Raw genomic sequence first — 27209 nt, 5'->3', positions numbered from 1 at the left:
GGAAAGTAATCACTATGGCTTTTTCCACGAAAAATCATTAAAAACAATGAAAAATTGTTATTTCTCAATGTTTCTTGCAAAAAAAATTAGCGAAATCGCACTTTCGGGTCAGCACACGGCGAGTGCGTCAGGCAATGGCTTGGCGCGTTAGGTGAGATGGCCTAAGAAACGGGGGGAAGGTAGAAGTGACAGTAACCAAGAAGAAAGGCGAGAGTGACGCGGGGACGATTGTTCTACATAAATAAGGGTTGTTTTCGTAAAGAAACATGTAATTTATTTGGAGAAATCTTTCTTCTTCTTCCCATTCCGTGGGAATCATTCATTTCTGTCTCACAGCAGCGGCGGTGATTTCCAGTAGGCAAGCAAGATATTGATGTATGCAACCCAAATGCACATTTTTGTAGAAGAAAACATACCATAATGCATATTCCACCGTATACCGTGGTAACGAAACGTCTGATTTGTAATGAGACGAATAATTGAAGTTTCTAGAGCGGCAGGGGGTTTCCCGAAATTCCGAATGTTCATAGAAAGAACATCTTCCTTTTGAATGAAGATTCCTGAAAAAAAGAGATTTGAAAGGGGAAACAAGTTTAAGGGGACAATTTACAGAAAGGAGACAGCTAGTTGCGCTTTCAATGGTACTCTACATTCTATTCCCTGAGAACTAGCACCTGTAATAGAGGTTTACCAGCTAGCAAGAATTAGGAGCATTTCTATTTCAGCAGATGCGCTTCTATTTCAGGTTTCACGGTATTTATTTTTGTCTCACAACAGCGGCGATGATTTTAGATAGCCAAGCAAAATATAGGTGTGATGGCAACCGATGCAACGCAAAATGTTTTTTTGAAGAAAAAACATACAATAACGAAGGATCCGAATTGGTCCGATACAACGTTTTTCAATGAACAACTCTGTTTTGTTTCACTGGAGCGGTAGGTGGTTTCCCAAAACTACGACTTCTCACGGAAACGACACGGAGCATGAAGAAGTTTACCGGGTACCTGAATTATGAGTTGTTGCAATGAATTCCGTTCTCTTGACTCACTCGATCTTGAAACAGAACATGAGACAAATAGTCTCAATATTTCTGACGTTCTCCGAGGAACAAGATGTTTACATCTAGCGGGAATCCGTTCTTATCGAAAATACGGAGAAGATCCGAGTACTGTCTATGAATGTCTCCACAAACAATGCTGCGTGGTTCCACTTCCAGAAGTGACGTCTGGAAAGCGAATACCGATTTGGCAACGGTACAACATGTTTGAAGCTCTTGTTCGTTGGCAGAAGTTGTCAGTCGTCTACAGACATCCGACCTTGAGCAGACAAGTTATCGACATGTATTGTCGCTGTCATTTTTGATCCTTCTTTCTGCAACTGAAACGTTTTTGGAGGAGCCCATGAATCGTTTGAAGTTACCTTTGGAAGCCTTCTTCACTGGCGATGATCACTCAATTCTCAATCCGGACCGTTTTTCGTTGTGTTCCATTTTCTTTTTAATGTTCATGGCGAATGACACTCTCTCGGAACCAATGCTGAAAACTAGAGCTGTTTTACAATGTTATAGTGATGATTCTTCTCAAGACAATTTTGAGAGTGAGCTTGGCTGGTATGATCAAAATGATACACTCTATGCCCGAAAAAGTGAGAAAATTCTTGGGAAAAGAATAAAATATTCCGATTGAAACATTTCCATTCATTGGGTAGACAAAAATCCTCAGAAATGGAACGTTTCTTGTTTTTAGCACCGTTATCTCCACTATCTTGTTGGATTTAGGATATATGACAGTTTGCACAGTATAAGCAAGGGCAAAACTAACTCAAAATTTTTTTAACGGCAAAAACATACCCGAGTAGGAGATTCGACGTCTTCGGCGGCAACCTTCTGGTGTCGACATTCCTTTTTGATGATTGGCTACTGAGAAGACATCCATCATTCGACTTCGAACTGAAAAAAGACAATTGTATGTAAATTAGATTGAATAAAAAAAGAAAAAAACAAGATCTCCACTTTCTAATATGCAAAATGGTCAGAAACGACTTTAATCAAGGACAAATATTTGGAAAAAGGTAGAACACCTATGGAAAAACATTCTGATATGGTTTTTTCTACAAAAAATCAGTAAATCTATGGAAAATTGACATTTTTCAGCGATTTTTGCAAAGAAAAAACAGCGAAATCGCACTTTCGGGTCAGCACACGGCGGATGCGTCAGTCACTGGCTTGACGCGTAAGGTGAGATGGCTAAAGAAAGGGGGAGGGTAGAAGTGAGTGAAGTGAAGAAGAAAGGCGGGAGTGACGCGGGACGATTTTTCTGCGTGAATAAGGATAATTGTGATAAAAAATTGAGATGTATCTGGAGAAATGTTGAAGCGGAAGCAATTTACAGTAAGGAGACAGCGAGTTCGGCAACATTTGTTTTATTTTTCAAGACGCTGAGTAAACCACGTAGAATCGCCATGAAGATATTTTTGCACACGAATGAAAAAACGTTTCCTTGAATATGATTGTTGTTGCTGTTAAATTCATCAATATTTCTGACATTTTTGAGCGGAGAGTACCTTTTTCGTTCAAACGTATCGAAACTAACCGACGAATTTAGAAACTATTGCGATTCAAACGTGGTGGCTCTGAATATTTCCGTTTGGCTTCAGGTTTGTTGTTAAAACGCTGAATAGATCATATGAAATCAGTATGGAGATATTTTGGCTGAAAAAACACCGATTCTGAGACTGAAAACTGAAACTAAGACTCACGTCGACATTTTTAAGTGATTTTTTTCCGTTTCGTTGGTCCTTGTCGTCGGAAAGTGCAGCCATCGAAAATTTGCTGAAAAAAGAGGCAAAAAACAATAATTCGAAAGTGAATTGGTATCATGAAGATATAAAAACGGGAATTGAAACCGTTTCAAAATGAACAATATTTAAACACATGAGTTATATTATATACTAATTTATTTTTAAATATAAAGGAAATTAATACATAAGCTATTATAAAATTAAATTCAAAATATCTCGAATTTTTGCTCTAATGCTTTAATTGTTTCTTCATCTTCCATTTTAATCCTTCTCCATCCTTCTAACAATCGGTGCATCCGCTCAGATATGTCCTTTTTGGAATCCAATACTTCGCATATAATCGAAGTATGCGAGGATGATTTCATGGTAAACGATTCCTCGTCTAACCGAAAGTCTTTGTTAATATCGAAATATGGGATAGAGTCCAAGGTGTCGATTAGGCAGTAGGACTTTCCACAATGGTTTGGATATTCATGAGTGACCATTGAGAAGAATAGGACATCCGTGTCAAAGAAAGAATAAATATAGAATGTATAATAAATATTAGGATTCAAAGAAAATCAGGAAACATGGGACTCGTATTCCGATAACAAGTCTTGGGGAGGGGTATTGGGTAGTAAAATAGGAATAAAGTTAGAAATATTCGACTTTGAATAAAATCAAGAATACATCGAATAAAATGGTAATTGTTACTATCATATTCGGGAGAAAGCCTTGGGGAGAGGTGTTGGGGAGTATATTAGGGAGTGAAAAGATGATAGAAAAGGGAAAAGGGGGACGAAATAGAGTGAAGACAGATGCAGACGACGAGAGTGTACAACAACACAAATCGACAGAATACGCGTTGTCATTACATTGGGGAAAGGTATATACGCGTGATGCACACAACCATGGTGAAGGAGGGGGAATTGAGGTCAGCTATCGCCCGTTGCACATCTGGACCTGAATATGAGGACTATCAAAAGTCTGGTGTTCATATGAGTGTTTATTTTTTATATGGCATAAGATAATATCAAAACTGTTTATTGAATAGAATAAAGCTGAATGGTAAGAATAAAAAAAGAAAAAGAGTCTAATTATGGATGAATTGAGCAGCCGGATATAAGAAGATCGTGCAGCAGATCATAGATTTCTGGGGACGGGGACGAGAACTTCAATCTAGTGGTACAAGAATCTGAAAATATATCTTGAAAATCAGTTGATTGATGCGGAAAAGTGACATTTTCCATACTCGCAAACCGGGCTGAAACGGGTTAACCCGGCCCTGCGCGTAATTCACGTAAAACACATTATCATAAGCTGTCTATGACTTCTTACAGGTCGGATGGTCCGCTAACGTGCCGCGAGTCGAGAAACAGATCCAAAAAACCCGAAAGTGACTAAAAAAAACATTTTTATTTCTTCCGTCCCGCGCGCGGCATAATAACGAATAGCCATCCGACTCGTGGTAGGTCAGAGACCAAAGACATCGTCAAGGTCTATATTTTAGTAGATTTTGAGCTGATAACATTGAGTTTGAACTTAAAAACTTTCAAGAAAAGTTACGTGCCGTGTCGGCCCGTTTTGGCCCAGTTTCCTAGTATGGTTTTTTTTCTTTCACTAGTTGATGAAAACTCACCGAGTCTTACAAATCTTTCGATTACTTGTTTAAACCACTGCAGTGACTCAGGTAGTCTGATCATATATTCCACAGGCTTTCCCACGCATCCACATGCTTCTCACATTCTTCCATTGTCTGTATCAAAGTAGTTGACAGCTGGCCATCCTCGTTAACATACGCTTTGGGTTTTCCTGAAAATCATTGGCAGAGAGTACCCTTTCAGTTGTTTATTTATGAAACTAACCGCAAAAAACAAAAAAGGCCCTGGTTTTCACTCATGTGCTCAATAAGTGTGGCTGCTCGGATTATATAGACTTCTGCAACCGACTTTTTTCCTCATGACTCCAAAGCACAAGTATTATAACAGCAGCTTCTGAACAGAATAGAAAAAAAAGAAAGCAAGTGGATTCGAACCAGTTGAGAAAAAAAACAGGAAAACAACGCCGATTATTATTAAATATGTTTATTATTCTTTTTAAATTAACAAAACTATTATCGTCGTTTTCCATCGTTTCCAGTTTTTGTTGGAACTGAAAATAAATTATTTTTATTTGAGTACACTTGATAAATATCTGAAAGAAAAACAAAAAACTTACATTTAAAACTCCGAAATATTGTTACGAAGGTCCCAGCAAGTTTTCCGTGAAGAAGAACTGAAAATTTTATAATCAAATAACTGCAAATTTGAAAACGAAAACTTACGTGAAAAAAAACTCGAAATTGCTCCCATGTCATTCCATATCTATTCTTCGGTCCTTTCGTCCAGTCGTAGAATTGGCTGTTTTTGTTCAGTCCAATCCTCCGCTCCTCCTCTTCGGCTCTTATATAAATGCAGCGGAGGAATCCATCTGTTTTCTTGAGCCGGTAGTCGTTTTCCACATTCATCACATCGATCCGCCTCTTGCTGTAATTATTCCGTCTATATTTTGTCGGACTTTAATAATTCCTTACCGCGAGACACTTTCGATGTCTTTTGTGCTTTGAGAACTCCATCTGTCCGACAAAGAAGTTGTCGCATACACGACAACGGAACTCGTAGCATTCTCTGAAATTGAATTTTGAAAATAAGCATATTGATAAAAACAAACATACGTGTGTTCTGCAAAATGCTCGTTCATTGCTGGCAAGGTTCCATAGAACCCACATTCTCTGAGCCCGTGTTGCTTCTCATAGGTGCAGATGAACCATTTTTGTTGAGGAATTCTAAATAAAACTATGTTATTCATCCTGATAGTAAAACCTATTTACTGTTTTTCTTACCTTTTTACAGTTTCCATTCAACATATCCAAAAAATAATGAAATAGAAAATTAGAATTCAAAAAAAATCAGAAAGTTTATTATTTTCGACTCGTATTCCGTTAACAAGTCTGAATGGGGAGTGAAGTGTTTAGGATTCAAAAAAATCAGATAAAATAATAATTGCGACTTTCATATCCGGGAGAAAGTCTTGGAGAGGAGTATTGGGGAGTACATTGGGGAGTAAAGTGATGAAAAAAGGAGAGCGGGGGACAGAATAGAGTGAAGGAAGAGAGAGAGCCAGACGACAAGAGTGATACGTCGACATATGATTCGTCGATCGCGGTCAGTGGCTGCACCGAACAATTTCATAGCATGCGACAAGTGCAAGGTCTCCTAAGTTTCCGAAAAAGCTAGGTGTGGCGCGTTCAGCGTGTTTTTGTTTGCGCACTTGCCGATTTTTGTAGACGCATTTTGCAATTTCGGCGCGAATACAAGTTTGAAACCCCGTTTTTGGCTTGAATTACAGTTTTTTGGGGAAAGGAAGTATCTGCAACAATGTTGTCAAGAACATCTCGCTAACGTTTTACCTTGAAGATGGGCATATCCATTTATTTATTCCACCAAAGTAAAAGTTTTTAAATTTTTGAACGCATTTCAGTTTAAGGAATGCCATTCCAAGAATAACAATGTAGAAAATGTAACAGAACAAAATATTTACGCTTTTATCAGACATTGCCTGGCGTATCGAAAAATCGAGAGACCGTGAGAGTGCTGATTGCAAGGAGTGATCGAGTTGCTCTTGATTTTAAAAAAATTTGATTATTCATAAAAATATACATACATATTATATAGAAATCAGGGAATAACGTGAGAACCAAACGCGGGAACACTATCACTTGGTGAAGAGAAACTTCGTGATTACAAGAAGAGAAACTTCGTGATTACTGCGAAAATCGAATGGGTATTCCGATTTTTTCGAAGTGCAAACAAGAAAAGGACATCCGCAGTAATTTGTCAAATTTATGGTTTGTTCGTATATTTTTTGCAATGCATCAAAATTGATAAAAGCAAAAAGGGAACAATTAATTAACAAAAGTGTGAATTCAACAATATGCATCAGCAAGCATTTTTTTATTTCAGAAAAAATTGACACGACATGTAAAAAAAGACACGAAAGAACATCAGGGAAACGGGGAAAAAGGGAGGAGTCTGATATGAAAATGTCGAAGTGATAGAAATTGCATACAAATAGAATAAGGGGAAGGATATGACAGATAGACACTGAATATAATGATATGACGCATGGCATGTATAAGATAATGTATTAGATAATATATGAAATTGAAGAAATTTTTAAGACGTTGAAAGTAGACAACTGTTAGACAAAGTACATGACTTTTCCTACATCGGGGTGGACCTGGAAATTACATTTTATGTTTTACATAAATTTCACTATTTTGTTGATATCTCTTACCTTCACAGCCTTGGATAAATTTGCAATATTGGAATTTTGCGAATGTGCCGACGATTGTGACCCCAGACCGGAGTCATGCTCCCGATCAGCCAAATGATAGCGAGCTCTAAGTGCAACGAGATGAGCATAGTACGCCGGCGCCGGAATAGACACAGATCGGGTGCATCTTGCATAGGTGTGACACAACTGGTAGGTCATCTGTTGGACATCGTCGGATTTCATGTTGCTGTCGTCCCACAAGACATGATAACGAGATGGACGAGACGTTCCTTGAATTCCGGCATGTGAGCAGAGGAAGAAATCGAATTCCGTCGCATGAGTGATACCGACATCTACAGTGGTTCCTGGTGGGATATTCGACGATCTTCCAACTTGGTCCTTCTTTTCTGCGGAAAACAGACGAGTATGGTGTTTCTTTTGAACAGCGATGAACGTGATTCCTGGCTCGTATCCAGTTTCCAACATTAGACAGGCTTCCCGGATAGCACGAAGCTCATATTGGAGAACATTGAAGAACTGTCCTTCGGAAACTCCATCGCGGTAGACCACAATTCTCGACGGCTTGAAATGAGTGCTCATATAGAACTTTTGCAGCAACTCCTTCACCATAGTCGACATTTCCAGAATCATCTCTACTCTGCTTTTTTGAACACGTACTGTAGCTGCATACTTGCTTGGGTGAGCATCCATTGATCCGACAATCGAAGCAACTGATGGGTTTCTAGTGTCACTGGTTGGTGGGTGAGTGATGTCGCATCCCAGAAAGATTACAGGTTCCATGAAGATTGGTGGGCGGAGACTGGGATGTAGAATGCAGTTGACTCCTCCGAGCTTCACATTCATTTTGAGACAGATGTTAGAGATTGTCTGTGGCGTTGAACGCATAACGTTCTTCGCTTGTACACATTGTGTAGGAACTCCCATGATGGTATCTCCAACTCGTTTGACTTCAGCTGAAAAAAATTGAAAAATCATGAGAAAAGCACACTAGCAACGGGTCGGTGTCTTTTGTACTTTTTCGAAACGTTAATTTGTACTTTTTTGAAACGTTTTCTTTTTTTTTTGAATTTTGATAAAGACTCGAACGTACATGGGATTTTTGACTTTTTTGACAAAAATTTTAAAAAATTGTTGAAAAATTTTGTTCAAAAATTGTGCACATTTTTGAATCCGAGCCAACCCGAGCCGGACCGATATTTTGCTAGTCTTAAGGAAAACTATCTTTGAATCTCTTACCGTAAACTGGAGTTTTTCCTGGCAACACCACAATGACGAGTTGAATTTTCTTGTACTTGGATTTCAAGTAAGTCAGGATCGATTCGACCTGCTCCACACCAACAGCATATTTGCAGAAACATGGTCCGCTGGTAATAGGCATACCCGCCTCTCTCGAGATTTTTTGAAGCATTGAAGTGAAGTTGCGGAGATCATTTTGCTTCACTTGCATTTGGTCAGCAAAACAGACAATCGCCCATTCCTGCACTTCGATTCCAGTGTGAAATTGTTTTCCACGGAGATCCCAAATACCTTGTGTCGGATTCGAGTATGTTTTCCCGCTGTAGATTAGTCTTGGTGGTGGGAGAACTCGTCCTTTCACTTCTGTCATGGATGGGTTTATGCTGATGCCAAAATCATTGACATATTTATCAGAAGCGAATTGAGCTTTGTACATCAGGTGATTGATTTCCTGTTGACGTTCCGGAGCAGTGCGAGCTGTGGTTTTGATCATGATAGAGGTTTGAGAATCAGTGAGTTTCTTGATGCATCGTTGCCCGGGAACCAGATTGCAGACTTCTAATGGCAGATAAGTGTGATTTTCTTCTTTCCCGACTTGCAAGCATGGCAGATGTTGGTACTTCAAATCCATGTTGTACTTATCCTTGAAATACTTTGCCACGGTACATTCAATCGTCTCTCCATTATCCAATACTCTTGGGAACGTTTGTGTGGTCGCAGGGCGACGGCTGACATTGATAACACGATATCTTCTTTTTATTGCTCCGCAGTGAGTTATTTCCACTTTAAGATGTTTGACTTCTTTGACGAATTTAACGCGTTGGGAATCCGATAATATTCGTTTTTCTGCTAGAGCTTGATATGGTAGCTCTAGGACCTCTGCTAAAAACGCCATCATTGTCATGGTACCATAGAATGCTGTAGCGGAGACATCTATATTCAGCATCGTTTTCCATTGAGATGACCGAACCGATTGATGATAGCCAAACCATATTTCTCGGCCTCCACCAAGCTTGTATTCGTGGAGGAGACGTCCGTTTTTAAGCACTGGTGGAGAGTAGAAAGACTTCCCGACTGGTGAATATTTTGAGCTGGGAACATGACGAAGTACTGTGTCCACCACTTGAAGAGCGTCGTATGACAACTCAGAATCTTCTGAATCCCCATCTATAGAGATTTCCTTTGACCAGTTTATTGAAACTTTGAATGGTCGTTTCGTGGGTGATTCGTCTGGCAGCATTATTTCGAATTCTTTCTTCTCTTTGCCGAATTGGAATAGTTCCTGGACATATATGTTGTGTTTTCCGTCATATACAGGAAGTGTGCCGATGAACTGCCCTTGGATTGCATTAATGAGAATGTTGAAGATTTGCCTGGAAATGGAATGGGTTGGTATTAAACAAAATATTTAGGAGAAAAGGTGACTTTTTTTATGACATGCGACTGGGGCTTTAGGAATTTATCTTCAAGCTATTGAATTTTAATAATTTTGGAAAGTGCCAACTTTCAATACCAGTATTTTCAAAACTAGGCGCTTTGAATCCATTTCCATAGCAAGAAAACGGTTTTTTGAAGTGTCGCGGATTGTGAACCCCGGAGCTAGCTGACTCCAAAAGGCATAATTTTTAGGAGTTTTTTGAAATTTCTCATTCATGTTTCACATAATTATTCAGTTTTTAGACCAACTTCGGAACACTATCAAGAAAATGGATTTTTTTTCAAAAAACTTGACAAAAATTTAAATCTTGAAGCTTTGTACCAAAAACTAGTCAGGGAGCTAGAAGTTTGATTCATCTATCTGGTTATTTTTGACATTTCATAATTTTGGAAAGTGTCAACTTTCAAAACTGGTGTTTTCAAAATTAGGCACTCTGAAACCAGTCGAAACGAAGAAACGGTTTTTTTGAAGTTTCGAAAAACCCCGAGCTAGCAGACTTTCAAAATTTCGTCACCATGTGATCGGACCTGACTCCAAAATGTATGATTTTTAGAAGTTTCTTGAATTTTCTCGTTGAAAATGTTTGTATTTCAGATAATTTTACAGTTTTTGGATCGAAAAACTGATGAAAATAAAGTATTTTTCGTCAAAAAAACTTAACAAAAATATGAATTTTGAAATTTTGAACCGAACACTGGTTAGTCAGGGTGCTAGAAGTTTGATTCACCGCCCTATCCAAATCGACTGACGCTCAATGAAGAATGCTCTACCACGTTTTCGTTTGAATTAGTCATTTTCAGTTTTTTTACCACAAAATAGTCATAGAGATAAGTTGAAGTCCCTTTTACACCTATAACTATGCTATTATCACTTGATGACATCTACTCAGGATATTGTCTAGACCCAGTTAACCTGCATCTCTATTTTAGCTCACTAAGTCTCACCACGGTGATAATTGATTCGGTTTTCACACTGTCTAAGGTAAAACAAAGGGCTTACTAATTCCGATACGTATGGTTTCGAAATTAATTGTTCAAATTTGAGCTGTTTCTATTTTGAAATAGTCTTTGGGTGGTTATGTCAGCTTGATCTACCGTAAAACCTCTAACAGAGGTGCCCACAAAATCTATTTAACGCGGTGTATCTTTTTTTTTTGAAGGAGATACCAAAAAGTGGCCAACAGACAAAATACAGCTGAATTTTTATACATTATTTCATCAATTTAAAACATTTGATTGTTCTCTATGCAGTTGAGATATTGTGCACCAAACTTTTGCTACTGGGAGAACCTATATCTGTGACCCCTTCTTTAAGATCTAAATTAAAGGTTTTCTGATCAAAACCTATTCAAGTGAGGTAGTTTTCAAAAATCAATGTTCCGATTATACGACGTATAGCATAAGATGTTTCAATGGCTTTAAACACATATTGTTCACGTTATTGAATGAACACATCAAGTCACTTCTAGAAAACCAAATATATTTCCTTCCTCTCTAACCTGTTTTACACTTACTCAACTAGAATTTAGTAAGCTAAAAGCCCATACTTTTATATTTCCGGATCAATTTCAAAATTATCACCTCCCTCCTTTTCAAAATCAGAAGCCCTACCACTAGCAATCACCAATCATGTCATTTTTCGAAAAATCCTCACCTATTCACTCTTCTCGGACACACTGGACTGATGTCGATGTAGTAGTGTTGGACTATCATAGTAGGAATCTTCATGGCAAAGTGGTTTGAGCGTAGGTTGATATCTTTCCCAAGTGTACCGTGATCTGGACGTCTGGGCGCTCGAAAGCGTGCGGTTGATTGTCTGAAACACTAGGAATCAACATTTGTTCTCCTCGTCTGATAACTTACGTTGGGTTGACTTGTCTCATTACTGATCTTGTTGAAGCTTCTGTCATATTGGAATAGTGTTCGTTTCGAAACTATCTTAAAATAAATCTTAAAATAAAAACTGTTTGAATTCATCTCAGAAAAATTAACGAAGGTTGAAAAGTGTGGAGGCAATGATTCAACGCTAGAAGGAGTGGCAGAATATACGCAACCGGTGATCAAGGCAAACCAGGGCAAGTAGGCGTTCCCAAGAATAGAAAAAATGGCAGTTAGGCAGAGTAGGAATGTTGGAGACGCAGAGATGCAGAGACGCAAAGGGCACGTCTCCTGAATAAACGGTACGACACAGCAACGCCGAAGAAGTGCCCTGTGAAAAGCGGTCGTCCACATTTTTTGGTACTCTCGATGACCTAAGCATTGTTTATTCTACAGAATGCAAGAGCGAGAGGTGCCCCCAAGAAGCGCACACTAATGTACGTGGACACACATTAACATACCGTTCTCTGAACGACAAAAAATGGGGGAAAACGAAAGGGAGACGGTATCGGGCTATCGGCCATGCGGTCAACACACGTTCTCTAGGCAATAAACGTCAGAAAAAACAGTGGAAGAAAGAAGAGACGGTAAGAGAAAAAAATTGTCGAGCGTTGTCTTGGCGGGCGGGGGAGGAATAACGAATAACGAATGCAAAAGAGAAAAGAACACACTATTGTCTGCGCTATGAAATGGGCAGCGACATTAGAAGTAAGAAAACGGGGAAACGCGTCACGTGCTTGCATTCCTTTGTCTTTCTTTGATTGATGTGAAGTTTGACTTTCAAAAAAACATTTTTCTTTGGAAAAGAAAAGAAATTAATTTAAAAGAAGGGAACAAATGTGACAGAAAGCAATGTTGGGAAAAGACAAACTTTGCTTTTTTAGAACTTTGAAGAAAATAATCGAGAAAAAAGAAAACAAGTAGAATAAGTACAATGATAACCACAAACAAAATGGAATCTTTTTAGTTGAAAAATAAGAATTTCAAGATTTAGACTGTCCTACAACGCAAGTTTTGAAGCAATCGTGAAGAAAAATAAATTCTTCTTTTTTGCAGTTGAAAGCTTTTCTGTGTAAGCACATGGAAATGGCAGTCACTGAAAGAAATACCGCTCAAAAATCTCATGGTTTTGCAATCAATTTTGTTAACTCAAAAAGAAAATTTATCTGTACCTTTTCAATAAGTGCTTACCTATTCTTTTAAAAATTGGGGTAATATGACTAACTCTAATTCAGGGACGCGCTCTCTAAATTGGTGGCATTTCACAGATAAAAGCGGATGTCGACAACTTTTTGACTGAACAAAAATGACGAATTTTGAGGTATTTTTACTGTCTTATGGGGTTATTCACCTCCGGAAAGAACGTTGCTTTTCCCTTAATTCGTTTACCGGAAAAAACAGTATTTCCCGTTTTTATCTGTTTTTCCGGTAAATGAATAGAAGAAAAAAATGTTTTTTTTCAGAGGTGAATAGACCCATTAGTGATTGTCCTACAAAGCCAATTAATTTTACATGTATTATAGAGATAAAATATAGGACTTGATTTTTGTAGTTGACAGTTTTTCAGTTGGATCACACCATAGAAAGTTACAGTTAGTGAGAGCGAACGCTTTCAAATTTGAATCAGCGCTGACGCTGCAACTGTTTGACAATCTGTAACTCTTCAAAGCGTCCTCATATCAAAACGTTATCAACAACAAAAATGAAGCTTTAGAAGTGATCTACTATTCATACAAAAACTGGTAATTTATGACATAAACTTGAAATAAAAGACACCGTCAAATTTGGTCGCAACAACGGAAGTTCAACGATTAGATTGTACAAAAATTACAAATTTTGAGAGTAGATACTTCTTGTCAAATTGACTACGAAAATGAATATGTGTGATGGATTATACAGAAAAAATATAGGACTGTATTTTTGTAGTTGAGATTTGTTTTAGTAAGAAGACTCCATTGTCAGTTACAGGCAAAATAATAAAAAGGCCTAAATTTGTAGTTTTCGCACTGAAGTGCGAAGGGTCACAGTAGAGAGAATTTACTGATCTGTCGCTCTCCAGAAAATAGTCTTATATCGAAAAAGTGTAATTTTCTTTTTTGAATTACTTCATTCACATGCAAAATGTATTTCAACAGACAGAGAAAGTATCGGAATTACCATCTTCGAGTGTGCGGTAATGTCTGAGGAATTTTTTCACCAACTTAATTTTTAATGTTTTATACAGATAAAATATAAGACTTCATTTTCGAAGTTGACAGTTTTCTAGTTGAATAACACCATAGGAAGTCAGAGCCAGTGAAAGGGTTCTATATAGTTCATAAATAGCACTCTATTTTTATAGTTGTAAGTTTTTGGCACTACAAAAATAATAACTTTTCAGGAACGTCTCCTACCAAAAAATTGTGAACTGCTGGTCTGGGTTTTAATTGTGTTACGCAGATGAACGTGGATTTCTGAGATGACGCTTTCACAAAGTTAGTTCACACGGAAATCCCGATTTTGAATTTTTTTTTCCAGTTTTGTACCTGCTTGTTCCTATAACTTTTGTATTTCAATATCTAAAAGTTTACTCCCATCTTCTTGAAGAAAAACTGCTTTATGATGTTTTTTGTGACATTTGACCCTTCTTCTAATTTTATTTGGTAGGACCAGTCGCCTCTATCGTTTTCTATCTCCTTCTCCTTCTTTCTATCATCTGGTTTTTTTGCTTCTAGGATATTTGCCTAGGGTTCACCAGTAGATGAACATCTGATTAACAGAGCAATTAACCCATTGCAAGCAACAGTCCTCCCTTTTCACGTACTCAATATTAGCGGACACCATCTGCTTCAAATCACTCAAAAACTGATGGATAAAGCTCATGGGGAAGTCACAAAGAAAAAAAGATTACGTCTGCTGGAGTAAACGGATCAATATTCTGACAGTTCCCACAAAATGTGACAGCTCTGTCTTTTGACATTTGCCTGCTGGGAAGACGGTCGGTGACTGAATAAACATGAAAACAAAATATGTACCGTGGGAAAAACCCTCTTACACCATCGGGATTGTCTTTTCAGAATATCTTGGCTTTAAAGTAACAGAACACTCGCAAATCTTTTATTGACCCACGTTATGCGGGGTTCTCAAAAAAACCATATGAATTTGAGCCGTGCGTGCAATCCTGACCGATTAATCATTCTCAGGTTTTCAAAATGAATAAAATATGCTTAAACCATGAAAGTGATCGTATCCTCACAATCATTTGTCTTTTGCCAGGTTGAAAATGAAATATAGAGTTGAATAAGTTCGATGGTTGGGTTTTTAAGAGACAGAAAAAGAGATATTTAAAACAAAAAAATTGGATGATGAGCACGTAGAAAGCTTGTATAAGAGTGAAGTCAGAATCATGTGAGAATTTTCCAACTCGGTTGTTCTAAATCCGAACCAATCATTTGCCATTTATAAAACTAGTTATTTCTAGTTTCCAACTAAATAACATGGCGGCGACATTTTCCTTTTGGTCTTATATATGAATACATTATTCCAGATCAGAAACACAAACACAAGTTTAAATCACACACTGATACTGTATACCGAAAATAAAACAAAACCCACAAAATCTAAGGACTATATTGTTTGAATCAAGTGAAAGACTGAAACATAGGGACTCATACAGAAAATAAATTTTGAAAGAAACAACTAGTTTAATTATTATGATAATTTATAGAATATCTACCAAACTTATATGACGACAGAACTCGATCTATTGAATAATGAAGGACTGAGTGAAGTGCTGTACATTTTGATTTCCATTGGTGAATCCTAGAACAGCCACAGGTGTTACTGACGTGCCCGTCGCTTTCCAAATTATTTTCCAAATTATTTTTGGTATCATTTTTTGAACGGGCTGGCGTATCTGAAAAAATAATTGTAGGAATATAAAAAAAATAAAGTCGCTCACAGTTTTGCAAAACACCAGCAAAAGAAACGGTGGGGACCAGGTAAGAATATCACTTGCAATCCATGTAAGTATTCTTACAATTTCTATAGCCAGTGGTGTTTCTTCAAAGAAACGCAGATCAGATATAAGCCAGTTAATAATTGGCAAAACTGTCAAGAACCCGTCTATGAAAATTGAGCAATATGTTACTTTGAATAAATTCCGACTCAATGCACTATGTCTATTCCTGAAAAAAAGTAAAATAAATGTTGATAACAACCAATACTCACATTGTTGCTGTTTTTAGCTTCCGGTAGAAATATACATTGAAACAAATGTTCACAAAGCATATTAAGGATAAATAAGAGGCTAGTACGCGATAAATTTTGTTTCTTCCCTGAAATAGAATACAACCTGCGATTAAAAAATAAACGATTTTGAGACTTACCATAATAGTGTCTATGTAAAAGTAGTCACTATATTCATTATACCTATAGAAAGATTCATTTCCATAAAACATTAAGAACCCGCAAATGGCTGAACCAGTGAGGAAAATGATAGAAAGAACGACATGAACCCAAGTCCAGTCTGATTTTGACAGAAAATATAAAACACAAAATCTATCAACAGAAACAAGGAAACTATAAAAGTACTGGGTCCCGCAAAAAAATAGTGGGCAAAATGAAAAATGCGGAGGAAAATTGTTCTATCAATACACTTCAGGAATATAATCATAAACCCGCTGTGGCTGGTAGTCTGAGGGATTCTCATGCTCAGAAAAGAGTTGAACCAAGTAAAGAAATTCTAAAAAAAAACAAAAAATCACAAAAAATCAAGAGCTTTTTAAGATTATGAGAATCAACTTACCATGGGGTACCCCATTAAAAAATACTTGAAGAAAAGGCTAGTTTTATATATGGACTTTTTACAAATTATGTGTGCTACCATAGTGTAGACAATGAGTGCAAACAGTCCGAATGATGATGAAAGAATAAAAAAAATGATGCGTAGAACATTCATTATGACTAATCGTCAGAAAACTATCGTATGTGATAGAAAATCTCTTTCTGATCAATTGAACTTCAGAAAGATTGGTGGACGGTACTGGGAATACGATTAGGTCAGAGAGAAAAAGAGTTGTAGTAAAGAGTTGAAAGATCTGGAAGAAAAAGGGGAGGGGCCAAATAGGAAAACTGAAAAAGCAGAACTCCAATTACATGCTTCTCAAAAAGAGAGACAGACGAGTTCCGAGAGACATCGGGTAAACATGATAATCGTTAATAATGGGGGTTTAAGATCGTAGTGACGAACGTGAGTCAAAAGTTTTTGAATCTTCGAAAATGATTATGGGTAGAAAAAACAGTCAGGGTTAAACAGAAGTATAACGAAGACTGCCCCTTTTAAAAAGATGAGGAATGCGAAATGATGCTAACAGAGAAGATTACTGTGTTTTATCTAACCAGATTGTGCATAATTTTAGTTTTCTTCTACTTTGCAGCTTTAAATTAAATCCTCTGAATGCACCTGTATCACAGGTTTTACAATGGACTCTACATTAGAAACATTTATTGATGTACTTAACCTATTGACAACTTACGTTCTTTAGAATCATTCAAAAAAAATCAACTGATACCATAAATCATTAATAAAGTCAGATTTATAAATTAATCATTTTTCATCAATTTCATTTTAAATCAATTTTATTTTAAATCAATTTCATTTTAAACTCCAACATTTCGTCTTGTCAGTAAAAAAGATTGAAATAACTTTGGAAACGGGAGCTTAAATGCGGCCAAAAACTGTTCCCGCTCCGGATAAATTTTTTCAAAACTAAACTAAATGTGTGAATTACGACTAAAGAAAAAAGACAGTGGCCCGTTTATCACGCCCCCAATCCGGGAAATCTCCTTCAAATGTTTACAACAAGAATAAGTATAATTTATTGAAAATAATTGCGTGACGGAAGTTGGGCGAATCAGGCCAATTCAAACAGCGGATCGCGAGAAAAGGCCTAAAGGGCACAATATAAAGTTTATTGTCACAAAAAAATAAATTAAAAGGTGTGTAAAAGTTGGAAAGTAAAACAGTGATCAATTAGAAAACTATACCCCGTTCTTGTTTAGAAGTTTCAGCTGGATTTTGTACTTGAATACACACAATCAGTCACACATTTTGTTTGAAATATTTTGTATATTGAAATAAATGTGTTCATAAATGTTCAGGTACTGCTTCTATGGTTCATAATACGCTTATATAACTCCTATCCTTTTTTCCGACCTGCCATCTCCAGGAAGTAATTAGAGCGGTGGTTTCCTTTGAATCCTCTTTCCTTGGTACGCAATAACGCTTATGCCTAAGACTATAATTAAGGGTTATATTCAAATTTGCTTTGATGCTTCTGGCTCTTCTTCACTAGTTTCTTCTGATTTCAATATCAAGCTTCCCTGTTTATGAACAGTGTTCTAATTGCTAGAGTAAAAGTAGAGTAGAATTGAACAACGGACAACAAATGTCAAGTTGTAGAGAGCACTGTAGCAGTTAGAGGTTTTGCTATACGAGTGATCCATAACTTTTTTAGAGCTACCATATATGATACAATACTTTTTTTAAGCAGCTTTTTGCATTTTCAAAACTACTTTTCTGTAATTTATATCTTACCCGTGGATAAATTTTTTTTAATTTCGGGAAACTTGAATTAATAATTTTATTTTTGTGAGTTTGTTGTTTTCCAGCGAAATTTAAAAAAATCACAACATCTATAAATTCCTCTACATTAATACATTTGCTTGTACAACTGTTGAGGTACGAACCCTTCTAAGGTTTATAATTGCTATTGTCTCGGTATACGAGGGCTCATCCTGTTCCCCCACTTGTCATCTTCATCATTCATTAAAAGGTTGGGAGGTTTTATATTTTTCATAGATTCCACTACCGTTGGGACCAAAAGTATGATCAAGGGCTATTTTCAAATTTTATTTGAATTTCCTGGTTTCTCTTTTCTGTTTTTGCTTTACTTCAATCTATACAACGCTTCTGAAATGATGAATTTTGGTTTTTGAATGTTTGTTTATGTCTATGGTACATTTCGAAAACTTTGTTGCCTTTACCTTCAACCATTACCGATTCGGGCAAGGAGATAATAAGTATATGCAATGAATTGAAACTTAGGAATTCCAGGTTGGTTGACGTGTAGTATATTTGAGGGAATGTTGAACTAAGAAAAACAATACGTAAATGGGAACAAAATTTTATATTATGGATCACTGAAGCACTCGGAAATTATGATATGCGACTGATTTATGATGTACGTAGCAACTCACATTTTTTCACAGATCCTTTTGGCTCCGTTGCTAACTGTACATCTCAATTGACCTAACCCAATATTTGTCGGATAATCGTAACATGATTATTCCACGTTTTCTCGTGGATTCTCTCTCTTGTATCAATGTTTTAACGGATAATTACTAAAATTCCTAACATTCGTGAATTCTAGTACATGAAAAGCTAATGCATCCATTCATAATGAGTATTCTGAGAGATTATCCTCTCCAACGACATCTCCCATTTCAAAAAAAGACCAGATGGGTTGAGCTGGTGTGTATCTACCTTTGCGGACCATAGGTATTATATCCAAGAACATAATTAGGGGTGTAATCTGAATATTATTCAGAGTACCTACAGCTTTCTTCAGTGTAGTGTTTCTTTTTTCAATTTTTGAATTCTTGTTTACGTCCAACGTACAAATCCAAGACTTCTACATGTGGCCTTTTCCATATATTATTAGCGACTTGGAGATAGACATAATCAGCATGTAATGATACGAAAATGTTTGATGACCATGTTTTTTGAGTTCTTGTTGAAGTGAAAAGAGTGAAGGGGTCCAACTTTTGAATAGAAAGGAAATATGGTTTTTTAGTAAAATCAATCTCAAAAATCCGAAAGAATTTAATCGAAGACAGCATAATATCCGTTTCACCTGGTGGCTCGCTCACGGTACCAAACAAAAATTGTGGATTTTTCTCATCAGGCCATATCTGCTTACATTTGCTGCTTCCGGTGGACGCGCGAATTTTGTTTTTCATTCAGTCTTAAAAACGAGAGTTTGATAATTTCATCCCTAATTGTAATTTGATTCCCCTTATGAAAATACTTCAAAAATTCCATTAAAACTATTTGAATATGAGAGTTGATGTGTTTATCAAGGTCGCTCCTCTTTTCTTCTTTTTTTCCGCACCTTATAAAACGAGCAACGTTCACCCCTCTATTTTTCATTGTGAAAAACAACCCACTTTTCCCTGTTCTCTTTTTGTGATCGTGCGTAGTGACAGTATCTTCGTTTCCCTGCAAAACGGGTAATAATGCACTTTAGATTATCTGCTGTCCCTACTGTAGTTCTCACCCCCATCTTACGACAGATTTTTTTTTTTAATTTTTAGTGTTGAATTTCCAATAAAATAACTTTTTTTCAATCATTTGAAAACACTGAAGTACATTTTTATAAAACTGGTTTCCTAGCCGAACTCTAGCCCAGTTACCGTGGGAACAAATCCATATTTTTCTTCAGTTTATCTTATTTCAATTTGGAAGTTGGGAACAGATTAGCAACATAGTGTCTCTGTTCTAATCTTTTGATCTTATTCTTATTCTTACTCCATGGTTGAAGCATACCCTTTTCCTTTTACTAATTTGCGTCCCTGCGCGGACGGAGTAGCCCACCGACATTTCCTAGTTTGAAAATTTCAAATCGAGCCATTCTAGAGTTCCCGAGATACCTGTGTATGAATAGTGCAAGATCGCACACATTCAAATTAAGTTGCAATAATAATCACACTTTTTGAGAATTTCAAAGATTTTTTGCCATTCATGAGGCTGAAACGGAATGCCCACTCCAGAGATTGATATTAGTGATTGAAAATTTAGTTTAAGCATATACTGTAGACAATTTTTTCGAAACATTCGTTACCAAAAGCTTTATTTTGGAAAAAAAGTGGAAAAATCACGCGATATACTCGATTTTCATCATTTTTCGACTAATGTTTACGGTAATTTCAAGAAAATATACTAAAATTGAGAATACTGACAAATGTCATACCTGGAACGAAGCTGGTTCCCAGTCAGACAAAAACTGAGGGCATCTAGCTGTGATATTTCTCATTTCTTATCTTTTTGATTTTAGGAGGTGGGAGCTAATGTGTTCGTTTAACGATGCTTCATTTTTGTTTCTCATTCTCACTCCTAATAAAACGAGAAACGGAGGACGCTCCCATTTTTAATATGTTGATTTCTTTTTTCTTTCTCTTCTTCTCTGTAGTCGATTGGTTATTGACAGTTAGATCGTTTCCCTTATTTTTCGCAAAAAGAATTGACGCTAAATTACCATCTGGTGAGCATTCAAAGATAACACCTTAAATTTCTCAATAATAATCATGTGAATAGTGAATAATACCTATCTTCTTCTAACTATTTTCATTTTAAACTGTCCTGAATTTTTCTCCTTCTGAAAATTTTTAATATAACTAACTATATACCTTGATTGACTCTTCTCAACCTATGTCATTCTCCTAGACAAGCTTTTCCACGTTTTTTTGTCGATTCTAGCGCGTGTTTCTTTTTAGAAAATTCATGAATTCACACATTTTACCTTGATGATAGCTCATTTGCAAACGGTTTCTAATAGAGTGATCATTCATTCTTACCCGGTGTGGTGTTCCGTCATGAAAACATGTTGTGACACACTTTTATAACAAAATTTTAAAAGTTTAATTTTCCCTTTTTTTCCTGGCATGATTCATTACAGCCATGTGGTAATAGGGAAATGTGAAAGCTAACGTGTTTACCAAATGTTATTCCTCCTTTGTTCTTTTTTTCCCGCTCCTTATAAAATGAGCAACGGGACACTCTCTCCCTCTTTTTTACTTTGACCGGTTATTGACAGTTACTCCATTTACCCCTTTTTTTTACAAAACTGTAATAACGGACCTTAGATTGCCCCTCTCTTCCTTTTTCTGCGGGTGAAATCTGATCATAACCATGTGTCCGCGGAGTAACCTCTAGACAGGCACGAGTTTACGACCTCCAAATCGCGCCCCAGCGTTGTGCATATGGTGCCGCATTTTTTCGTCTTTTATATTTGCATAATGTTATAAAATTTTTAGAGTATTCTTGAAATTTGTTATAATTTTGTTGTTCTTATTGTCTGTCGTCTAAGCTATGACGCTTAATCTTTTTTTAATTCGAATTTTTCAGATCAACCATGTCCTCAAAAACCGTTGTTGTGGTTCACATCAATGAGTACGTCACCAAAAAAGACTTTGTGGATGCTCTCTCCAAATATGGAGATATCGAAACAATAATTATGCATGTTGACACACACATTAAGAGCGACACAAAGACAATCTATGCGGTTGTCACTTTTCAAACGGAAGAGTAAGTTTGAAATTTCTTGTATGCATCAAAAAAACAAAAAAACTGTTTTACAGCGCCGCATTTATTGCCACAAGGGACCAGAAACGGCCCATCCTCCGCGGATTCCCGGTTCGCGTCTTCACCGCTACACTGCTGGAAAACCTCGGAAAGAGCCAGAACAAGTCATACTGGTGTCATTCTTATGAGCTGACTGTGAGTTTTTAACCCAAGACGAGTCATTGAGAAAACGAAAGCTTTCAGGACACCACTCCGGAGAAACGTGTTTCTTCGCTCGTATGCTCAGTCACCACCGGAACCGAACGCGTGCTCGAGCTCATGGATAGCCACAGTAAAGATAACAAATTGGAGTGGCTGGACTTCATCAGTGAGATAGTCCATAAAGGAAATCTGTGAGAGATTTCAATATTCCTACTGGTTTAAATAATTATTATTTGCAGAACTCTTCTTGAGAAGTCCATGAAGATCTTCTTCGAAATTGTCGATCAGAACGGCGAAACCGACAGTGGTATGTTTTTTCTTTCCTTTTTTTCTTCTGGCTCACTTGAGAGATTAGGCTTGCGCCCGGTCGGCCCGAGATTTAAAATGGGATTAATTTTATTCAAAACATTTTAAAAAAACTTTATAACAAAAACAAAAATTTTCCAAATATTGCGGTTAACTAAATAAAAGACGGCACTGTTCTAGAACGCCGGAACGAAGAAAAAATCCCGGAACGAAAAAAAAAAATCCCGGAACGAAAAAAAATCCCGGAACGAAAAAAAAATCCCGGAACGAAAAAAAAATCCCGGAACCAAAAAAAAAATACCGGAACCAAAAAAAAATCCCGGAACCAAAATTTTCATTCTATTTTTTGAATTTTTTCGTTTTTCTTTCAATATGTGTTTTATAATTTATTTGAATAAGCTTTTTTTATTATAACATGATTTTTGCGGATCTATAATCTTTATTTGAAATACATGATAAACAAGGTAATACATGATAATTATCCTTTTTTTTTGGATTGGTTAGATTTTTCTTTAGGGGTTTTCGTTGCCTTCGGAGCTTTCGTTGATTTTGGAGCTTTCGTTGTCTTCGGAGATTTTGTTGTCTTCGGAGATTTCGTTGTCTTTGGAGGTCTCGTTGTCTTTGGAGGTCTCGTTGTCTTTGGAGGTCTCGTGGGCTTCGGAGATTTTGTTGTCTTTGGAGGTCTCGTGGGCTTCAAAGGTTCCGTGGGCTTCGGAGCTTTCTTAGTTGTTCGAGCTTTTGTGGTTTTTGGAGCGTTTGTGATTGGAGGATTGACCGATTTGTTGGGCTTGGGCTTCGTTGTCGGTTTCGGTTTTGGAGGTGCCTTTGTTGTCGGCTTGGTGGCCTTGGAGTTAAGGGCAGAACTAGTTTTGGAAGTCTGCACAGCAGTGGGTGCCTCCGTTGGGAGTTTCCGTCTTAAACCCCGTGGAACATGTTCTGCAGCAACGGAAGGTGGTTCGGTTGTTTGGTCTTCAACTGTTGGTCCATTTTGAGACGAATCAGATACGTGTTGTTCCCGATGATGTTCTCTGTGTCGAGTCCTGCTTGACCGATGCTCACAAGGGCATGCACAAGAAGCACCTGAAAAATGAAATTTATGCAGGTAAAATTAACAGGAATCATTACCAATATCTGGTTCCGAGTCATCTTGAGGTTCAGGTTCCGAGTCATCTTGAGGTTCAGGTTCCAGAAAGAAAAAGAAGAAGAAAAAGAAGAAGAAGAATTCAAAAAAGTTTAAAAATTGTTTCTTATATCTACAGTTTTCTTCCCAAGTTTAGTTATATTCTGTATTCTTTTCCAACAAACACTAAATATCGCATTTTGTTATAATAAAAATGTTAAAATAAATCATGTTATAATAAAAAAAGCTTATTCAAATAAATTATAAAACACATATTGAAAGAAAAACGAAAAAATTCAAAAAATAGAATGAAAATTTTGGTTCCGGGATTTTTTTTTGGTTCCGGTATTTTTTTTTGGTTCCGGTATTTTTTTTTGGTTCCGGGATTTTTTTTTCGTTCCGGGATTTTTTTTTTCGTTCCGGGATTTTTTTTCGTTCCGGGATTTTTTTTTTTCGTTCCGGGATTTTTTTTTTCGTTCCGGCGTTCTAGAACAGTGCCTAAAAGACACTGATATTTCACCACAAAAAGGAGTCTTACGTGTGGAAATAATTACTACCGTATTAGTATACTCGATATTCAGTTATTTTCATTATCAATATTTATCGAATGTTAATGATTATTAATTTTTTTCCTAGAAAACAAAAAATTGCTTGAAAATAGAAAATTCCAAAGATAACAATGGCTAAATTTCCTTTCAAAATTTTGCAGTAGCACTCATTTCCAGTTGTGCTGAATGTTTTCATTTGTGTAACAAGTTACCATGATGGTCGGGCCGACGTAGTCTAGGCTGACTGTTTTTCAATTAGATGCTGATAATATATTGCGCAATGTACCTAGTAACATAAAGGTAAATTCGCACAAAATTTTAAGAAAACTCAAGTAAAATGAATTTTTTTGTACTTGTATTCTCAAATTTTGTAGTGAAAATCCTGACTATCAAAATCTATCTAGTTATCTTGAGTCGTAAACTTTTTGAATTTCAGATGTCCTCGTCTCTGCGTGGCTGCCACTGGAGACCTCACTCATCAAACACCGCCATTTTGATGCTTTTGAAGACGTCGTACAAATGTACATAAAATATGGCGATGTTGGACATCCTGTGAAAACGATGGATGCAAATAAGGTGATGTCCTGGCTGTACTCGGAGAAATGCGATCTCGACATTCCTCAGAAGACCGCCGTCATGCTCCTCGTGCTAAAATTTAAAATGGATTGGAACCCAACCTGGCACACAAACAGAAATCGAGACAAAATAATGGTAAGTTCTTAGCAAGCTAAAATTTTGTCAAGTGTCAACCAACCTTTTTTTTCAGAACCAAGATATAGTAATCCATTTATACAACACTCAATTGTCTTGGGAAAAAGCTCACCTGCGAGCCATTCAATTATGTTTTTCCGATATGCAATGGAAAGTTGCGAATGGCGCCCTCCATCTGCCTGCTAGGACAGTTATGGACACTGTCCTCCGAACCGCTCTGCAGAAGTTTTCGCTTGAAGAGTGTCAGGTGGAGAACAAGGCCCGAAGCCAGGCCCGGAGCCAGGCCCGGAGCCAGACCCGGAGCCAGGCCCAGAGCGAGACCCAGAGCCAGGCCCAGAGCCAGGCCCAGAGCCAGGCCCAGAGCCAGGCCCAGAGCCAGGCCCAGAGCCAGGCCCAGAATCAAGAGAAGAACCATGAGCGGAACCAGAAACAAAACCAGAGCCAGAAGAAGAAGAAGAAGAAGAACAAGAAAAACAGAAAGTAAATATTACCGTTGTTGATTACCACGTTATTGTATTTATCGTATTTTCTTTACTTTGATCCAAAGTGCCAAAGCTTCCCCACTACCCATTTTGGAATTCTATGATTTTTCAGTCGATTCATTTTTCTTCTCAATATGAACTATGATCTCCCACTTTCATAATATACCTTTCTCTACCATCTTTTCGCTTTTCTACCTAGTTCCCGCATCTGTCTCTTTTTTCTAACTCCTCAAATTATTTCTCCTAGTATACATTTCAAATTACAGAATTTCAAAACGGTCACTGTAACTTTAACTGTGAATGTCTCATTTTTGATGTGTAATAGCTTCATGGATTGAGCTCGATCTCGTAACTCCCTCGTTGTGTTTCATTTATTCACATTTTGAAGCCCACCTGCCCTGTTGAAACTACACTTTTTCCCCTTCACCCTTCCTATTCTTTACTTCTCATTATCGATTGTAAATGCTCGCTCTCTTTGAGAAGAGAGGCTGCTTCTTGCCTGACGGATTATAACATTTCGTCTCTCTGCTCAACTTGTTCTCTCGTGTTGCTATGTTGGATGCATGTAGCCTCTTAAACTTTTGAGCAATAATAAATCAATATGGAAGTGATGAACGTTTTTTGAACCTTTCGAATTATTGCAATTATTAAATTGAATGATAATAGTTGAGGGCACTGAGTTAGAACACGTAAACTTCTAACATGTACATGAATGGAAAACAGGAGAGTAATAATGAGGGTAGGACAGAATGGGAGGTAGGAGCATAGTAACAATGGAAGAGAAACCAAGAAATTATAGAAAAGGCATCAGAAAACTCGTAACAATCTTTTTTAAAACCATCAAAAATTAGAATTCATAAATTGATTGACTCCAGAATACAATTCCTTCCAATTTCCTTGTTGTTACAAAATATGCGATTTAAAATTGTCTTCAAAAGGTTGAAACCCAAATTCTCCAAAATAGTTTCTCTGATCTGAAAATGTCATCATTCATATAGAGCGCTTATAATCTCTAAACCAAAAATACCTTCTCATCCAAAAGCTGCACTAACGGATAAAATATTATTAAGCAGTCATTCGTAATTAGAACCACGATTTCAAGGATTTCATCCAAAAATAAAGATAAATAACCTTCGAAATCAGAATGATAGGCGTTAATACCCAATACAACAATATAGATTAAAGCTAATAAGCATTCTACCAAAAATGGGATCGTATTGGTATTGTTTCCCAATTTCAGTATTAATGGCTGAGATGAATCTACCGACTTTCTGGCATTAACTTCATATTTTGAATACATATAGGATCTCAAAAAAATATTATTAGTAATGATTGAATCAATTGTTTGTATTTTCCTATTTTGTGAACAAAAAATTCAGGACTTACTTGATTTTGATAAAAGCTAAGATGACTACATTGAGAAGAATAATTAACCCGTATGTAATTATAGAATAATTGAAAACTATCTGACGACCCTGAAATGAATTGAATTAATGATGGTAAGGAACAGGTAAAACATACATGAACGACGAAATCCGAGCAATCTTTTGTGTGACAATCATGTGCTGATGTTTGATGAATCCTCGCGAGATAAATAAATATAACTATGACCACGGCCAAGAATAAACTTCTTCGTTTCCAACCGCAACTACTACCAATGAAGAAACTGAGAGTTTTGTTTGAACAGATGATAACTTTCATGAATCCATTGAATATAATCAATTGAAAATAAGCGGATTCAATAAAAAAAGTTATTGCAGGATTGCCAGGGGGTATTTGTACAGTCCAAGAAAACATCGAGGCGGAATATAAAAATAGATAGAAGAAACGATACA

At 36.9% G+C, this 27209-nt stretch overlaps 5 protein-coding genes across 5 annotated transcripts; 1 reads left to right on the top strand and 4 right to left on the bottom strand.

The window, feature by feature from the left end:
• Positions 1 to 1081: 1081 nt before the first annotated feature.
• Positions 1082 to 3284, bottom strand: GCK72_026150 (uncharacterized protein; the record flags this gene model as incomplete). The annotated part of the gene is made up of 3 exons (XM_003101883.2): positions 1082 to 1316; positions 1850 to 1948; positions 3187 to 3284. The coding sequence occupies 3 exons, from the start codon at positions 3282 to 3284 to the stop codon at positions 1082 to 1084; spliced, it is 432 nt and encodes a 143-aa protein (XP_003101931.2).
• A 1857-nt stretch (positions 3285 to 5141) lies between these two features.
• On the bottom strand, positions 5142 to 5676 carry GCK72_026149 (uncharacterized protein; the record flags this gene model as incomplete). Its single annotated transcript, XM_053736687.1, has 4 exons — positions 5142 to 5303; positions 5351 to 5444; positions 5492 to 5602; positions 5660 to 5676. 4 exons carry the CDS (start codon positions 5674 to 5676, stop codon positions 5142 to 5144), a joined length of 384 nt encoding a protein of 127 aa, XP_053580253.1.
• A 1341-nt stretch (positions 5677 to 7017) lies between these two features.
• On the bottom strand, positions 7018 to 11696 carry GCK72_026148 (uncharacterized protein; the record flags this gene model as incomplete). The annotated part of the gene is made up of 5 exons (XM_003101857.2): positions 7018 to 7056; positions 7114 to 8066; positions 8350 to 9722; positions 11441 to 11602; positions 11650 to 11696. The coding sequence occupies 5 exons, from the start codon at positions 11694 to 11696 to the stop codon at positions 7018 to 7020; spliced, it is 2574 nt and encodes an 857-aa protein (XP_003101905.2).
• Positions 11697 to 21836: 10140 nt separating this feature from the next.
• GCK72_026146 (uncharacterized protein) lies at positions 21837 to 25535 on the top strand (the record flags this gene model as incomplete). Its single annotated transcript, XM_053736685.1, has 9 exons — positions 21837 to 22009; positions 22063 to 22201; positions 22250 to 22398; positions 22447 to 22514; positions 23030 to 23400; positions 23456 to 23615; positions 24618 to 24892; positions 24948 to 25117; positions 25487 to 25535. The coding sequence occupies 9 exons, from the start codon at positions 21837 to 21839 to the stop codon at positions 25533 to 25535; spliced, it is 1554 nt and encodes a 517-aa protein (XP_053580251.1).
• On the bottom strand, positions 22992 to 24968 carry GCK72_026147 (uncharacterized protein; the record flags this gene model as incomplete). Its single annotated transcript, XM_053736686.1, has 4 exons — positions 22992 to 23593; positions 23639 to 23766; positions 24657 to 24829; positions 24936 to 24968. 4 exons carry the CDS (start codon positions 24966 to 24968, stop codon positions 22992 to 22994), a joined length of 936 nt encoding a protein of 311 aa, XP_053580252.1.
• Positions 25536 to 27209: the final 1674 nt, after the last annotated feature.

This window comes from Caenorhabditis remanei, chromosome X (genome assembly GCF_010183535.1).
Source record: "Caenorhabditis remanei strain PX506 chromosome X, whole genome shotgun sequence".
Taxonomy (NCBI): domain Eukaryota; kingdom Metazoa; phylum Nematoda; class Chromadorea; order Rhabditida; family Rhabditidae; genus Caenorhabditis; species Caenorhabditis remanei.
This window is presented reverse-complemented; position numbering and strand designations above follow the sequence as displayed.